At 44.4% G+C, this 18,034-nt stretch overlaps 1 protein-coding gene across 6 annotated transcripts in view; it reads left to right on the top strand.

Moving 5' to 3' along the window:
- The first annotated feature begins 5,793 nt into the window (after window positions 1-5,793).
- Window positions 5,794-18,034, top strand: part of MELK (maternal embryonic leucine zipper kinase) — an 81,198-nt gene continuing 68,957 nt past the window's right edge. For 3 of the 6 annotated variants that reach the window (XM_085897054.1, XM_085897053.1, XM_085897049.1), the window contains exons 1-3: window positions 5,798-5,918; window positions 8,722-8,790; window positions 12,962-13,047. In XM_085897054.1, the coding sequence (XP_085753180.1) occupies window positions 8,727-8,790; window positions 12,962-13,047 (150 nt within the window). In that variant the 5' untranslated portion in view covers window positions 5,798-5,918; window positions 8,722-8,726. Of the gene's footprint in view, window positions 5,919-6,273; window positions 6,481-8,647; window positions 8,791-12,961; window positions 13,048-13,099; window positions 13,120-18,034 lie in introns of those variants that run through there. The other 3 variants (XM_085897050.1, XM_085897052.1, XM_085897055.1) reach the window with 3 other exon arrangements.

Below are 18,034 nucleotides of genomic sequence, written 5' to 3'. Positions count from 1 at the left end.
AAACACATGGGGGTAAACAAGTTGAATGAAACACAGCAAGAAGAGGAAGGGGAATGCGGGGTGAAATAGAAAAGGAACAAACCAACCGACATCCAATAAACGAAAAGAGGAGAGGGAGGGGGGGGATCACAATAACCTGGAAAAAAGGGACTGCTTGGGAATGGGGTCATTTGGGGAAGAAGAGATCATGAATATGGGAGGGTGACCTGAGGTGGTGGTCAACAGCTGTCTTGAAGCCCTGGGGGGAACAATGGGACTAAACAGACTGGGGAAGTTGGTTCCACAGGTGAGTGAAAAGAGGAAAAAAATGAGTGGGGGTGAGCATGAGTGAGCCTTGATTTGGGGAGCTTAACAACAAGAGAGTTGTTGCCCGCGACTGTGTTCGCCCTGCAGAAACCAGGGAGAAACAGAGCCAACAGAGGGTAGATGGTGCAAGACCGAAAAAGATGCTCTAACCGTCACACCACCGAGTATAATTAAAACCTTTCAACCCTGAACACATTGTCACATGACAGCGAAAGATATTTTAAATATTTCATCGATGAACACCTTGTATTGTTGGTTCCAAGAGGAAGGTATCTGCACAGATGCTCAATGGGATTACAAGATCAGGAAGTTGGGACAGCCATGGAAGTCATTGTCATCTTATGCACAATACGGGCCTAATGGACGGTGACATCGTTGACCTGGAGCATCCCGTTCCCACGTTGTCGAGGATGTCACCGGATGTCATCTGCCCCGGAATGGAATTGAGACCACAACCTAGCAGCAAAAGATGACTCAGATCATGACGCCGCGTTAAGCAGCGTGGACTGTTTGAATGATGTATGGGGATTCAGTGCTTAGCGAGCTATCCACAGCATCCAATTGCTTACTTGTGTTGTTTAAACCGCTGAATATGAATTGTTGAAGCACAAAACTCTTCAGTTAAATATATTGTCTATTCACGAGGAACCAGGCTCAAATGCAAATACTGATTTTTACCTTTATCTGGAATTTACATTCCAGATAAGGTAATGCCATCATGCACCATCCGTCCGTCTGTCTCCTTTTTCTACTTCTCCAGCCAAACCGCTGGGCCGATCCGGCTGAAAATTTTCAGCAACGATCCCCTCCTGACTGCTAGCAGGAATTGCAAAGCTCGTTCCAGTCACATGACTTTAAGTAGGTCAAAATGGATGACATAATAAATTTCTTCAAAAATCTTCTCCTCCATACCCACCAGTCAGAATTCTACCAAATTTGGGTTACAACACGAGGTCAGGGTCGGGATGTTAAATTGCGAAGGTCATACCAATCACTTGACTAGAAGTGTGTGAAGATGGCCGGCTTAGTCAATTTTTTGGAAAATCGTGTAAATTCTTTCAAAAATCTTCTCCTCCAGACCCACCACAGAGAATGCTACCAAATTTGGGTTACAACATTTGGATAGAGTCCTGATGTTAAATTGCAGAGGCCGTGCTGATCACATAACTAGAAGTGTGTCAAAATGGCAGTCATGCAAATCCCTTCCAAAATCTTCTTCTCTCGACCCACCTGTTAGAATCCAAACAAATTTGGGTTACAACATTATGGAAGTCATGTGGATCACGTGACCGGAAGTGTGTCAAAATGGCCGACTTCGTCAAGTTTTGGGAAAATCGCATTAATTCCTTTAAAAATCTTCTTCACCAGTCCCACCTGTCAGAATGCTACCAAATTTGGGTTACAACATTAGGACAGGGTCGTGATGTTAAATTGCAGAGGTCATGCTGATCACATGACCGAAAGTGTGTCAAAATGGCGGACTTAGTACAATTTTTGGAAAATCATGTAAATTCCTTCAAAAATCTTCATAACCAAACCCACCAGTCAGAATTCTACCAAATTTGAGTTACAACGTTAGGCCAGGGCCCAGATAAGCTGCAGATGCAATGGTCCCATTTTTATTACATCTGTCTGAAATGGCAATGGAATATTCATGGAGACATTTGAATGGACAAACTGATATTTGATATGGGATTTGAACTTATGATCTCAGCATCATCATGAGAACCTTCAGTTTAAGTCTTTGAACTAATGAGGTGCTTATGATACAGTATCTTAGATCAGATCATGTGTCATTTTGTGTACAGAGCGTCGGTGCTCCGAAGCAGTTTCTATGGCTGGGGTTCCAATCGGGGTTGGGTCTTCACTTCAACCCAGGAAGAAAGGGCAGGAATTTGTAATTTGTTCAGGGTACCGGCGATAGCTCACCAACTCTTCTTGAAGAACACAGTGGGATGTTTAACATCTACCAACTGATGCAGGCAGATGGGACGGCCAGTTTAACGTCCATCCGAGGGATGGCACACACAATAATGAATCACCCTGCCTGTGAAACACCGGGATGACAGTTTATAGCTGGGCCGGGATTTGAACCCAGGCAAGACAGCTTAGAGGCGAGTGTGTATCCCTCTCGGTCGAGGCCATCCTGCCAGCCATTATGAGATCTTACCTTCGTAATAGCTGTACAAGATTCTCGAGTATTTTTCACCAGGCATTTTATGATCAGGTTGCAGTACTTTGTTGTTGGCACATCCATTATAACTGCACATGACACAGGATCTAATCTTTCTTGTTTGTATCTCTTCGCTTGAACCTGATACGACAAAACAGCCATCAGAGTTTTATGGTCATTTGGTGAGTTTTATTGATATGTTAGAAACCCTTTTAGTGGTCGTCACTTTGGCGATTTGAAAGTGAAAATAACAATGACTGTTGATTGCAGTAGTTTTGAGGTTGATGGGAGGAGCAGATTGAAGAGATGAAGACAAGTTGGAAAAATAACCCAAAATAAAATAAAAAGGTATTTACATGTTCAAAAGTTAATTTCGTGGTACTCATGGGTTTTGTAAGAAAATCAAGATGAAGGTGAGAAGAGAATGGTTGGGTGTTGTGGGAAAGACAGGATTTTTTTGGGGGGGGGGGTGATGGGAGAGGAAGGGAGAGGAGGGCAGAGGAGGGGAGGGTAGGAGAATGAATCAATAAACTGAGTGGAAGAAACAAATTAATTCCGTTTTAGTTGAAGAATTTTTCGTTTAACGTTAGTTTCTTGTTTCAGAGACACTTTTGTCTTGTGTTTATCCGCGAGCGCCACCTAGAGATGATAATCTGCATTACTAAGAACCTTTGGATATTGTTGTATTGTATCTAATAACAGGTACAGTATTATAATGTAGGGCTGGCACTGGCAGCCAAAAGGTATGCACACTCGACATTGAGCTGTCTCACCTGGGTTTGAATCTCGACCCAGCTATAAACTGTCACTCTCGAGAGTTGCATTATGGAGTGTGCCATACTTTGTCGAGGATGCTCAGCTGGTTGTCTTGTCCACCTGGATTCGTCTGTGGACAGTAACGTTACAAAGTGACTTTAACAAAGATTACACAATTAACACAAACGGCCAGATCCAATTCCATATTCCTTTCCCAATTCCAAATTCCTGTCCCAATCTAAATTCCTTTCCCAATTCAAAATTCCCATCACAACTTAAATTCTTTTCGCAATTCCAAATTCCTGTCTCAACCGAAATTCATTTCCCAATTAAAAATGCCAATCCCAAACTAAATTCCTTTTCTAATTCAAAATTCCTATCCTAACCTAAATTCCTTTCCCAGTTCAAATTCCTCTCCCAATATAAATTCCTGTTACCAATTCAAAATTCCTGTCACAAACTAAATTCATTTCCCAATTCAAAATTCCCATCACAACCTAATTTGCTTTCCCAATTCCAAATTCCTGTCCCAATCTAAATTCCTTTCCAAATTCAAAATTCCCATCACAACCTAAATTAATTTCCCAATTCCAAACTCCATCCCAATCTAAATTCCTTTCCCAATTAAAAATTCTTGTCCCAAACTAAATTCCTTTCCCAATTCCAAATTCTGATCCCAACTTAAAGTCTTTTCCCAATTCAAAATTCTGAGCTCAACTAAAATTCCTTTCCCAATTCAAAATTAATATTCTATTCTAAATTCCTTTCCAAATTCCAAATTCTGATCCCAACTTAAATTCCTTTCCCAATTCCAAATTCTAATCTCAACTTAAATTCCTTTCCCAATTCCTATCCCAACCTAAATTCCTTTTCAAATTCCTTTCCCAATTCAAAATTCCTCTTCTATCCTCAGTCCTTTCCCAATTCGAAATCCTGATCCCAATCTAAATTCCTTTCCCAATTCCAAATTGTGATCCTCTCCTAAATTCCTTTCCCAAGGAACAAGTGAATAAATTAATCGTGGTGCTCTGACCTAATCCTTTGTGCATTTAATCTTTAAAAATAAAATAAATAAAAGCAAAAGTGTGTCTGTACATACGTCTTTATGGCCAGGGAATACGAGACCCTTCGGCTGATCGGCACCAATAATGTTCAGGGTAGACTCAGGAGGTCCATACTTAAGTTTTCCAAGAAATAATTTTCAAAAAAAAAAAAAATACAAATACAAATTATTTTGTGGTGTTTTTTTGTTTGTGGGCGGGGGGGGGGTTAGGTGGAAGAAGCGTTCTTCATGAGGAATGAACAAACACCGACAGCACATTCACATTTTGAGGACACCCTCTCACAGAAACATTCACTGCATATAATCATACAAGTATGTAATCATCCATCGATGCCTAATCTACCTCAATAGTCCTGCCAATGTCCATGCACCGTCCACCCCCAATATCTGTAGGGACCTACCTAATTGAAGTTACAGTTGAAAACCGACCGACTGTTTCTGCTGCCAGGTGGACCTTTCCAGGTGGACCATTCCATGCATTAATTGGTCTGAGTCACAATGACCCTGACACAGTCACAGCCAGAGTCCTTTGGTGTGATGTGAACGTTCACAAGGTTATCGAACATGTCACCGAGACCGGGAAGGATATCCAAGGGGGCGTGGGGGGGGGGTAATGGTTAGTCTCGTGACATATTACCCCTCCCCCCCCCGACTCCCCAATACTCTTATGAGGTGTTGCCAACATTCTAAGAACGAGATGCCACAATAATCTCGGACACATTACAATTAATTAATAAAGTATAAAGTATAAAGTGGCGTTTAATATATAAATAAAGACAAATTTCTTCGTGTTTTTAATTTCGAAAAATAAGAAACATTGACGGGTTTTGTTCGTATAACTTTTGAACGTCCGACGTTTTAACAATAAACGTGCATTGGACATTTTACAAAGGGTTTTGAAGTCTGGTTCCAAACAAGGATGCCGGCAGGTCCGAGCGAGCTGGGTCTCGCTGTGTGTGACGCGTCGCGTTGCCCCCTCCCGTTTTTTAAATCCGCTTCGCGTTGAGAAGGCTGGCTCGAAGAGAGCTCGTTGTTGTTGTTGTTGTTGTTGTTGTTGTTGTTGTTGTTGTTGTTGTTGTTGTTGTTGTTGTTGTTGTTGTTGTTGTTGTTGTTGTTGTTGTTGTTGTTGTTGTTGTTGTTGTTGTTGTTGTTGTTGTTGTTGTTGTTGTTGTTGTTGTTGTTGTTGTTGTTGTTGTTGTTGTTCCAATCCGCTTCCTCGCTTCCTCGCTTCCTCTTCTTCTTCTTCTTCTTCTTCTTCTTCTTCCAAAACCTAAAGGACGCGGCTGTTGGACACATTTGTCCTTGTTGTATTTAATGGTGCAAAACTCACAACAGAAGGTGTTTCTCTTTTCAACTTTATAATAATTTTATTTTCACTTGTGCTCTCAATATCTTATATCAGGTGTTATTTTAAATTTTCCTCTTCAGTAATGACCTTTTCAGTCACCGAAAAACAACCACAACAACTTGCTTTCTCTTCTCTACGCCGATTGGTCAATTGCGTGGGCGCTGATTGGTGAGTGGCTAAACCTGCTGATTGGTCAGTAGCGAGATTGTTGATTGGGCCGTTTGAGTTCGCCGGATTTGAATTTTTCGTGTTCGGTTCCGCAAACTTACCTGGTGAGTTGTGATATCGAGATATGGGGTGTTTGTTTGGGGTGTTTGTTTGGGGTGTTTGTGGAAGTTTGCTCTTGACTCATTCATGTCTTGGAAATATCAATAACATCACCCGAGCTCCGAGGATGTTCTTCATTCAAATGCCTTCATTTGTTCCCCGTTCGGCCCCAAGGGATCCCCCTTCTTGTCGTCGTCGCCAGATTCCGCCCCCCCCAATTTTCGTACCCCCCTTGGCTCTTCTGTTTTTCACTGAAACTGCTCCCCCCCCCCCATTGAGATCCTCTCTCTTTCCTCCTCCCTCGAATTATCTCTCTTCTCGCCTCCTTCCCAAGGCCCAACCCCCGAGATATTTTCCCTCCTCTTCTCGGGGACAGATCTCCCCCTCCCTTCAGGATATCCTCCTTCATTGCGCCTTCACCACCAATTTTTTTTTCTCCTCCGTTGTTCTCCATTAATTGTCCAGAATCTCTTGTTTGATTTTTTTTCTCATCTCTTCCCGATCGTGAGCTGAATTCCATTGGAGGTGTTTTTGGATACTGCGACCTGAGTGGACAGTTGTATGGGGGTGCGAGCTGAGGGTGGACAGTTGTATGGGGGTGCGAGCTGAGGGTGGACAGTTGTATGGAGGTGCGAGCTGAGGGTGGACAGTTGTATGGGGGTGCGAGCTGAGGGTGGACAGTTGTATGGGGGTGCGAGCTGAGGGTGGACAGTTGTATGGGGGTGCGAGCTGAGGGTGGACAGTTGTATGGGGGTGCGAGCTGAGGGTGGACAGTTGTATGGGGGTGCGAGCTGAGGGTGGACAGTTGTATGGGGGTGCGAGCTGAGGGTGGACAGTTGTATGGGGGTGCGAGCTGAGGGTGGACAGTTGTATGGAGGTGCGAGCTGAGGGTGGACAGTTGTATGGGGGTGCGAGCTGAGGGTGGACAGTTGTATGGAGGTGCGAGCTGAGGGTGGACAGTTGTATGGGGGTGCGAGCTGAGGGTGGACAGTTCGAGGGGGGTACTGTTGGATGGGGGTGCGAGCTGAGAGTGGACAGATCGATGGGGATGCGAGCTGAGAGTGGATATCTCGATGGGGGTGCGAGCTGAGAGTGGACAGTTGTATGGAGGTGCGAGCTGAGGGTGGACAGTTGTATGGGGGTGCGAGCTGAGGGTGGACAGTTGTATGGGGCTGCGAGCTGAGGGTGGACAGTTGTATGGAGGTGCGAGCTGAGGGTGGACAGTTGTATGGGGCTGCGAGCTGAGGGTGGACAGTTGTATGGAGGTGCGAGCTGAGGGTGGACAGTTGTATGGGGGTGCGAGCTGAGGGTGGACAGTTGTATGGGGGTGCGAGCTGAGGGTGGACAGTTAGATGGGGGTGCGAGCTGAGAGTGGACATCTCGATGTGGCTGCGAGCTGAGAGTGAACATCTCGATGTGGCTGCGAGCTGAGAGTGAACATCTCGATGTGGCTGCGAGCTGAGAGTGAACATCTCGATGTGGCTGCGAGCTGAGAGTGAACATCTCGATGTGGCTGCGAGCTGAGAGTGAACATCTCGATGTGGCTGCGAGCTGAGAGTGGACATCTCGATGTGGCTGCGAGCTGAGAGTGGACATCTCGATGTGGCTGCGAGCTGAGAGTGGACATCTCGATGTGGCTGCGAGCTGAGAGTGGACATCTCGATGTGGCTGCGAGCTGAGAGTGGACATCTCGATGTGGCTGCGAGCGAACATCTCGATGTGGCTGCGAGCTGAGAGTGGACAATTATATGGGGGTCCGAGCTGAGAGTGGACAGTTCGATCAATGGGGGTGCGAGCTGATAGTGGACAGTTCGAGGGGGTGCTGTTCGATGGGGGTGCGAGCTGAGAGTGAACAGTTCGAGGGGGTGCTGTTCGATGGGGGTGCGAGCTGAGAGTGAACAGTTCGAGGGGGGTGTGAGCTGAGAGTGGACATCTCAATGGGGGTGCGAGCTGGGAGTGGACAGTTCGAGGGGGGTGCCAGATTGAGATATTTCTTTTAACATCAATCGTTGATAATATCTCTTACCTTTCACGTTCTCAATCACTCCTGCTGTTTAGTCCTTCCTTTCCCTCTGATACTTCACCTCTTCCTCCCCAAGTTCTATTTCTTTGTTAACCTCCACCATCGAAGATCGGAGGTTACTGTTTTCACCCCTTTCTGTTTGTTTGTTTGTTTGTTTGTTTGTTTGTTTGTTTGTTTGTGAACAGTATTATGGAAAAACTCATCAACGGATTTCGACGAAACTTGGTGGGGGGGGGGGTTAGGTATGGTTCAAGGATCATGCCATTAGATTTTGAACTTTGTCCCCCCCCCCAAAAAAAAAATTGTGAAAAAAATTTTTTTTTTGCATTTCTACATGTTTTCAGTGATTTCCAACCCCCCCTCCCCCCATACGTTTTAAGTGATTTCCAACCCCCCCAAAAAAAAAATTGTTAGAGAAAAAAACATTTTTTGCAACTTTTTTTTAAATTTTATTTTTATTTTTATTTTTGCATTTCTACATGTTTTAAATGATTTCCAACTCCCCCCCCCAAAAAAAAATGTTGGAGAAAAGAACTATAACTGTCAGCACTGTTGACATATTTAATGAACAAGATATAAGGTTCACTTGAGTGACCCAGCAGTATTGGCGGCGGAGGTTTTTGCACTCTCCCGAGTGCTCCCCCTTTAGTATTTATCCTTGATTTTTTTTTCTTCTTTGCTTGTCTCCTGGCTTTCCCCCTGTTTCTCCAGAGTTTTCTCTATTTCCAGCCTGTTGAACTGACCTGCACTTGACTATGATATTGCTATATTGGTTTCCTTCCCAGCTGAAATGGGGCTGGAGGAGTACGAAGAACTTTTGAAGGACTATGATGTTTGGGAAACAATTGGAACAGGTGAGTGTTTTCGTTTTTGATTTTTCCCTGTTTGTCTGATTTCATTTTACTTATGCACCTTCTCACTGCAGGAGTAATAGGGGGACTCGTGTTATTATTACCTCCACCACTGAATGTGAAGGAGGTTATGTTTTCACCCCTCTCTGTCTGTTTGTTTATTAATTGCAAAATGGAAGATTTTTCAAGTATATTGGTTCGTCGATTTTGTTATTCTGTCTGTCTGTCTCTCTGTTTGTCACAGACAGGTCACGATTTAAAACCGATCTTCACGAAACTTCACCACATGGTGGAGTTTGTCGTAAGGAAGAAGCCTATTGTTTTTGAGGTCAAAAGTCAACAACTTAGGTGGTATTTCTAAAATCCTCATTTTTCAACCATTTCATTTGAAATTTGAAGAGGATTTTTTTTTCAGGTCACTGAATTCAGCCACCAATTATTTTCGAGGTCAACGCAGACCAAAAGGTCAACATAGTCCCAAGGTCAACAACTAAGGTAGTATTTATAAAATCCTCAATTTTCATCTCATTGACTTGAAATTTGAAGAGCATTTGCAGGTCAGATCACTGAATTCAACCACTAATTATTTTGGCGGTCCACATCGGCCAAAAGGTCAACATAGGCCGAATTTCTGAAATTGTCAATTTTAATCCGATTCACTTGAAATTTGAAGAGGAGTTGCACATTTTGTCATTGAACTCAACCACCAATTATTTTTGAGGTCAAATTTGTTTTATTGGATTTTGCAAGTCTCGTGCTCTGCATGGCATCGTCTTCTTGTTTGTTTCTTGTCTGTTTGTGTGCGGGATATCTCAAAAAGTCGTGGACGTATCCAGATGAAATTTGGTGGACAGGTTTGGTGTGTACAAGGAAGAATTGATTCAATTTTGGTGAAGATCTGAATCCGGATCTGGATACGATAATTATTTAATTTTTAAAATGATTCTTCAACATTGAGAGATAGGGCCAAAAATGATATACAGCATGATATTTTAAAAATGTATTGGGCCCGATATGTTCTCGTGGATCAGGCATTACGTGGTGGAGGTATGCGCTCCACCGAGTGCCCTTCTTGTTATTGTTGTGACTTTTGTTCTTAGAAACGGCTTTGGAATCACGCCATGGTAAGCCACATGTTCCCTGTGGGAGCTGCAGGAAGGGTTATGTTGTTATCTTTGGGGTATATAGATTGCAGTAGATCTAGGCTCGGGCCTCAAGAATGTCGGGGGTGTGTTCAGTTCCCAAGTTTCCTGGAGAGCGCTCTTCAAGTGGCTTAATCATTCAAGCAAGCACTCCGTTTGAAACAGTTGATAAGGAATGGCTGGCTTGGCAAGTGCCTGCTAGCTGCTTGGTAACTGAACACACCTTGAGTTTCTTCTCTTTCTGTTTACTGTTAAACAGCAGTAGCGACTGTTTAAAAAGGTAATCATACGTGCCTGTGGTTTATCGAGCTGGAACACAGAATGGAAAAGAACGGAACATAGTTTGTGGAAGGTTCTAAACACACCAGAAGCAGGGGAGAGGGACACAACAGGGGGACACTTGTAATAAGAATGGGAGCAAGGAGGGGGTAGGAGGACACAGGAGGGGGGGAGTGGGATACAAGCTCAAACACAGAAAATAGAGAAAGGGTAAACGGGGTGAAATGGGAATGAAAACAAAAATGTGGGTGAGAGAGAATGTGGAAAACACAATGACACTGCAAAGGAATGAGTGGGTTTATGAGGGTACATCATGATTAATGATTGAAGATGACCTGAGGAGGTGGTCAACAGCAAAAGGGGAAACCTGGGATGGGAGAGTGAGATTGAACAGACTGAGGAAGTTGGTTACACAATGAGATCCCCATAACAGCACCTGGTGAGAAGAATCGGCATCAGGAAAATGAGCCACATATCCATGCATCGGCAGCTTGCGCTCACGGATTATACAGGTACAAGGAGCAAACCCCATGACTATTCTGTTTGCGAGAGCTGGTGCCTCATTCTCAGATCACATCACAGATGTTAAAAAAACATGCACACTCTGGCTGAGCACTCTTGGTGCTCTCAATAGACAATCAGGCACTGACTTCAGACACCAGAAAAAAATAACATCATTAACATACAAACAGGACATTGGATCAGTCATTGACTGCACCAGCTCATCCTGGGCCTCAGACCAACCAATGAGACCTCAGACCAACCAACCTCCATGTCCAACCACCCACAGACCCAGAACTACACCACAAATGCACGACAACGGCATCCTTTGAAACATTCCCCCCACCGAACAATAACCACTCCAAATAACCCACGTCACTATAAACGCAAGTAACAGTCTGGACCCAAAAAGTATCCTGGGCACGAAACCCCCACCCATCGGTGACACGGAAATTACTCCCCAGGTATGATCATGTTCCCCTTCCATGCCTCCGCTGTGGACACCACCCACATCATTTACGGTACAAACATCGACTTGATGACCCCACTGACTACAGTTGCAACTTCTGCCAGGCCACTCCACACGCAACAAAACACATTCTGGAAGACTGCCTGGTTCTGGCTCCACTAAGGCAAGAGCACAACATCTTAGATGTGAGGGATCTCTGGGTCGCTCCCAGAAGATTGATTGGCCATCTCTGTGCTGCAGGTGTGTTTGAGCAGAACTGACCAGGGCTTATCAACAAGTTCCTCAGTCTGTTAAACCTCATAATTCCCTCCAGTGCTTCAAGATGGCTGTTCACTTCCTCCTCAAGTCTTCCCCCAAACATATGGTTGATATGTGCATATATATATATATATATATATATATATATATATATATATATATATATATATATATATATATATATATATATATATATATATATATATATATATATATATATATATATGTATATTTTTTTTTTTTTTTTTAATCCTCATTAACCGTCCACAACCCCACCCCTTCATATCAATGTTATAGTGGTTTTTCCACTCTCCTTTCCACTTATTTGTTCAACTGCTCTTTCATCCCTAATTTCCCCCCTTCCTCTTCTTTCAGTATGCTTGCTGTGTTTGAGTTTCCATCCAGCTTATTCATCCCCTGTGACCTCCTTTCCCACTCCCCACTCCCCACTTCCTACTCTCACATTCTTCCCCCTGACTCCCTTTATTGTGTCCCTCGACCCCACTGTTGGTGCCCCCCTCCCCCACCCATTTCCACTCTCTTCCTTCTGTTCTGTTTTCTAGCTCTTCCACAAGCCTTAGATTTCCATAGACAAGAGTAGTTTACCTTGTCATTTAAAGGCTTAATTGCAATTTTTATAGTATTTCCCCGAAGGGGTGCAAGACTATTGTAACATCCGTCTGTCTGTGTGCATGTCCACATCTATATAGTTTTTCTTTAAAAAATGTTTGTTTGTTTTTTCTTTCCTGCAACTGCGTGTCTGATCAATACAAAACTTTAAAAATAAGACAGACTCCCCATGGAGAATATTTCATTGATAACTCTGATGTCATAGGTCACAGGGTATGGCAGCCATATTGGATTAAAGGGAAAAATTTGAACATATTCTTCTCCAAAACTGCTCAACGCAAAAAATGGAAACTTGGCATAAGTCAACTCCCCATGGGGTATATTAAGTGATGACGTCATCGGTGAAGTGGTATTCCAGCCATAATTGGTTGAATCAAAATCCTTATCCGAAAAATCTGAAACTTCATATATCTGATTTACAACCTGATGTGAGTAAAGAATTAAATTTATGATGTCATTGGTCATGTGGTCATGTTGGATTGAAAAAAGAAACTTAAAAAAATCTTATCCAGAACTGCTGAACAGATCGATGCGAAACTTAATACGTATGATCGACTATGCATGGGGAATATAGTTTGAACTTTTTTCACATTTATCTTCATTGATGCAATTTAGCCTTCGTGTGCATGATAGTGGTCATTAAATATCCTAATAATCGATCAATAAAGCTATGGATAATGACAATGTATATATGATGGTATAGGGTGCGTGCATTATATGGGTTGATGGGCCATAATAGTTACATGTTCAGTAAACGATGGTATTATGTTCAGGATGAGTATGAGGGCCGAAACTATGCGCTCCACCGAGTGCCGTTCTTGTCTATGTTGTGGTGTTGTTGGTTTCCTCTTTGACACATGCTGATTGGCTTTTGCCTTTCCTGGTGCTTCTGCAGGTGGCTTTGCCAAAGTGAAGCTGGCACAGCACAAGCTGACAGGAGAAAAAGTTGCTGTGAAGATCATGGAAAAAGAAGAACTTGGGGTGAAGACTTAGTAACAAACAGTTTGATGACATCTACATAGTGCATTCACCCCTCATCCCCCACTTTAAAAAGTTAGTTTGGCGATTTCGTCGGCCTAAGCCAAAATTTAGGAAATGTATTTATTTATTTATTTATTTATTTATTTTTAATTCGATTTTCCTGATTTTATTTTATTTTTTAGATTCAATGTCAAGGCTTGTATAAGAGCAAACACACATAACATATAACGAGGGGGACGGGAGAGGGAAGCACAAAACAGTAGGGAATAGACACATGAGATCATCTGGGGAAGGGAGAGGGATGGGGTGGGGTAAACAAGATGGAAACTACAGGGACTTTCAGAAAGGAAAGCGTGGAATTTGAAGGAGGTGGGTTTGGGATGGATTAACGGGGATAGAAAAGATCATGGTTTTGGATGGGGTAAGATAAGAGATTGTGGTGAACAGCTATTTTGAAGACTTGAACGGAAAGGTGGGATTGAAGAGTGTGTGGGAGTTTGTTCCAAAGTTGGAGAAAAAAGAGGAATGAAAGAATGAAGGTGATGAGTGATTCTTGATTTTGTTGGCAGACCTTGAACACCTTGCAGAAATATGGGCGGGACAGACAGCAGGGGGGGGGGGGGTGAGGCCGACAAGGAGATGGTAGAAGACAAAGATCACCAATCTGCCTATAGAGAGAGACAGACCCAAAGACTCAGCCTCACCGCAAGTGCTACCAATGATCTAAATTGCCTTGTTTTCCACAGTGTTGGGCCGAGAAAGGTGAGAGTTGGGAGCACCAGCCCAGAGGGGAGAGCAGTACTCCATCAGGCTGCGGACCAAAGCTTTGCATGTGATCAGAAGTTCAGGTTGGCCAAGGAAGGACTTTGCACGATGGAGGATGCCCAGTTGGCGACTGGCTTTGGAGGCCAGGTTAAAAATGTGGCTTTCCCAGGAAAGATCATGGCAGATAGTGAGACCCAGAAGCTTGAATGAAAGGACTTCTTCAAGAGAATTTTTGAGAAAGTAGATGGGGTGGGGGTGTTCCAAACGGTTCTTTCGGAGAGACATAGTGAGACTGAGATTTGTCAGGATTGAAAGACATGTTCCATGTGTTGGACCAGTTTGTGATTTTTTTTTTTTTCTTCCAGATTTGTGGAGGGTGAAGAAGCTGCTGCTTGCTGGTCTGAGGGATGACTGATGGTACAGCAGAGGGTGGAGTCATCAGTAAAGAGAAAAAGAGGATTTTCCAGAGAGTCGGAGAGATCATTGATGAAAATCAGAAATAGAACAGGGCCCAGAACGCTGCCTTAAGGAACTCCAGCCTGGACAGGAAGAGGGGATGAGAGAACTCTATTTTGGGCTACGCTTTGGCTGAAACAGGAGAGGAAGTTTGTGAGCCATTAGTGGAGATGGCCTTGGATACCATCGAAAGAGATTTTGGTGAGCAGGGTAGGGTGCCAGACCATATCCAAAGCATGCAATATGTTGGGATATGGCTCTAACTTCATGTCTGGCATTGAGGACCTCCATCCATTGTTGGGAGAGCAGAAGCAGCATATCCAGGGTCGAGTGATCTGATCTGAAACCAAATTGATGATCAGAAATCAAGCCATTGGAGAAGAGGAAGGATTTAATGTCTGAAGCAATGATGGATTCCATAACCTTACTGATGATAAGGGATAAGGCTGATTGGTCTGGAGTTGCAGGGATCTGTTTTCGCACCGTTTTTACGCAGAGCGGTAATGTTTGCTGATTTCCAAGCAGATGGCAGATGACCTTGAGCAAATGAGAGGGTGAATAGAACACAGAGAGAGCAGAGAGGGAGAGAGAGCAGAGAGAGAGAGAGAGAGAGAGCAGAGAGAGACGGAGGAGCTGGTTTTTAGGACACGTGGGCTGATGCCGTCTGGACCGGTTGCAGAACCTGAGTCGAGGTTTAACAGCAATCTCCACTTTGGCAGAAGAAAAGGACACAGAGTCCAGGGACAGCTGGGTGTGTCTGGGTCAGGTGGGTACAGAGAGCGATGGGTTTCGGACACAAGATTTAGATGCAAACACAGAGTTGAGGCATTCAGCCTTTTCACGTGCGGTATCAGCAGTGCAGCCATTTGAGGTAAGGGAGGAGATGGAGGGGGAACATACACCAGAAACAGATTTGATTCAACGCCACCAGGATTTTGAGGAGGGTGAGAGGTTTGAGAGTTCAAACTTGAGATTAGAAAGATGTTGTTTTCTGGCTCTCCTGAGGGTAGGCACACACTTGTTCCAAGCTTTATGGAAGGAAGTGAGATTACCCTCAGTTGGGTTTGCTTTCCATGAGGCAAAGACAAGTTGTTTCAGGACAACTGCCTCGCCACAGGCTTCAGTGAACCAAGGGCGGGAGGAAGGGAAGGACGACTGAAGATGAGAGGGGATAAATCTGTGCATGAGGGAGAGCAAGTTTCTTTGAAAGAATTCCCAGGATGAGGTGATGTTGGTGAAAGTAGCGATAGGAGACTAGTCTATAAGTTTGAGGGCTGCTTGGAGACCCTGCCAGTCAGCTTGAGTGAAATGCCAGACTCTACGGCACTGAGGTGGTTCTCTGATAACAGCCAGAGAGATGTCCACTTTGACAAGCATGTGGTCAGAAGACCCGATTGGAGAGACGGAAGAACAGCAGATATTTTCAGGGAAATTGGTCAAAATCAGATCCAGAAGAGATGCAGTACCATTGGTTGAGATCCGGGTAGGGAAGTTGACCGAATGACTCAGTCCCAATGAGTCGCAGAAGTCTTTTGCTGAAGTGCCATGGCAGGTGAGAGAGGTACCCACACCCAACCAACTGGCATGATGACAATTGAAGTCACCACATTTGAGGAAGAGAGAGTTTGAATGAGAGGATAAAAGTTGGTCCATGTTTTCGGATACACACACACACACACACACACGCACACACACACACACACACACACACACACACACACACACACACACACACACACACACACACACACACACACACACACACACACACACACACACACACACACACACACACACACACACACACACACACACACACACACACACACACACACACGCATTTAAAGGACATTTTCCCCGCTAAAGCAGGGGTTAGCCTTGCGGGCCCCATGACAATCTTCTCCACTTTACCCTGTTTTCTGCATCTCCCCTTCTTAATCCCCTTGCCCACATTTCCTCTTCCACCACATTTAGCCAAGTTTTTCTCGGTCTTCCCCGTCCTCTACTTCCGACTACACTCATTTCCAACACTCCTCTCACCCAGTCACTTTCATCCTTCCTCAACACATGACCCAACCATCTCAACCTGTTTCTCTTCACAACCTCCATCACAGACTCTATTCCCATCATCTTCCGCAAGTCATCATTTGTCTTCCTCTCTCTCAACGATACTCCACACATCCACCGAACCATTCGCATTTCCACCCTTTCCAGCCTTTGTTGCTGCTCCATGTTCAGTACCCATGTCTCACTCCCATAAATCATTGTACTCCTCACACATGTAGCATACACCTTTCCGTTCAGCTTCAACGACACTCCCCTCTTCGTCAGCACGCCACTCAGTTCCCGAAACTTCTTCCATGCACATCTCACTCTAGCAACCGTCGAAGATGCTGTTCCACCTTCTCCATTCAGCATGTCTCCAAGATAGCAAAATGTTTTCACCCCCTTCCAGCTTCACACCATCTCCAAGATCCAACTCAACAATTCCTTCATCTACTGCTCCCTCTGCACACCTTACACTTGAATGTCGCTGCCACACTGGTTAATGACCCTCTCACCCCACTACATTTTCGATGAACCCATTCAGCCCACATTGTACACTGAACGGAGTTCACTCCGACACCCTTCCTGCACACAGCACACGGCCACTTCCCAGTCCTTTCCACCTCACCACATGCTTTACCACTTGCCATCACCTTCGTCTTTCCGATATTCACCTTCAAACCTTTTGCCTCCATACATTCCTTCCACTTGTTCATCTTCTCCTTCGGTCCATCCATACTCTCTGCAATCAACACCAGATGATCTGCATACAGAAGCTCCCACGGTAAACCCTCCTTTACCCTCCGAGCCCGCACCTCCATCACAACTACAAATAGAAGTGGACTTAGTACCGACCCCTGGTGCACTCCTACCCTCACCTCAAACTCACCACTGTTCCCATCCTTCGTCCTTACAGCTGTGCGTGCTCTCTCGTACATGGCCATCACTACTCTGATCAACCATTCCTCCACTCCTAACTTCCTCAATGCCCATGTCATAACTTCACGTGGAACCCTATCAAATGCTTTCTCTAGATCAACAAACCCAAAAAACAAGTTCTTCCTCTTCTCCACGTACTTCTCCTGCAACTGCCTTACAATAAAAATTGCATCTGTCGTTCCTCTTCCTGGCATAAATCCAAACTGCATTTCGTCAATCTTTACCTTCTTCCTTATCCTCTTCTCCAACACCCTTTCCAATACCTTCATTCCATGCTCCAATAACTTTATTGCTCTATAGGAGCCACAGTCCACAGGGTCACCTTTCGCCTTGTACAGAGGGACGAGGGTACTCGGTTCCCAATCCACTGGAATGCGGCCTTCTTTCACCACCAGATTACAGATCTCTGTCATTCTCTTCACACCCCAACTTCCCGCTGCCTTTAACATATCTCCCACAACTCCCGTCGGCCCTCCTGCTTTTCTACTCTTCATTGCTCTTACAGCTTCCTCAACTTCCTTCTCCGTTATCTTCTCTGCTGGTCCTAAAACCGGGTTACTCTCGATGTTGCTATCCCATTCATTTTCTACATTCAACAGCCTTTCCAGATATCTCTTCCATCTTCCTTTAATTCCATCTGAGTCCACAACGATTTATCCCACTTTATCCTTCAAGCAACTCACCCCCGTCACATCAAACCTCTCTCTCGCTATCTGCTTTGCAATCCTGAATACCGCTCTCTTACCCTCCTCCGAATCCAAGCGTTCTCCAAACTTTTTCC

This window comes from Eptatretus burgeri, chromosome 10 (genome assembly GCF_056783735.1).
Source record: "Eptatretus burgeri isolate ZD-2024b chromosome 10, Ebu_testis_v1, whole genome shotgun sequence".
NCBI classification, from domain to species: domain Eukaryota; kingdom Metazoa; phylum Chordata; class Myxini; order Myxiniformes; family Myxinidae; genus Eptatretus; species Eptatretus burgeri.
The sequence above is the reverse complement of the archived record's forward strand: the minus strand, read 5'-3'. Positions and strand labels throughout refer to the sequence as shown.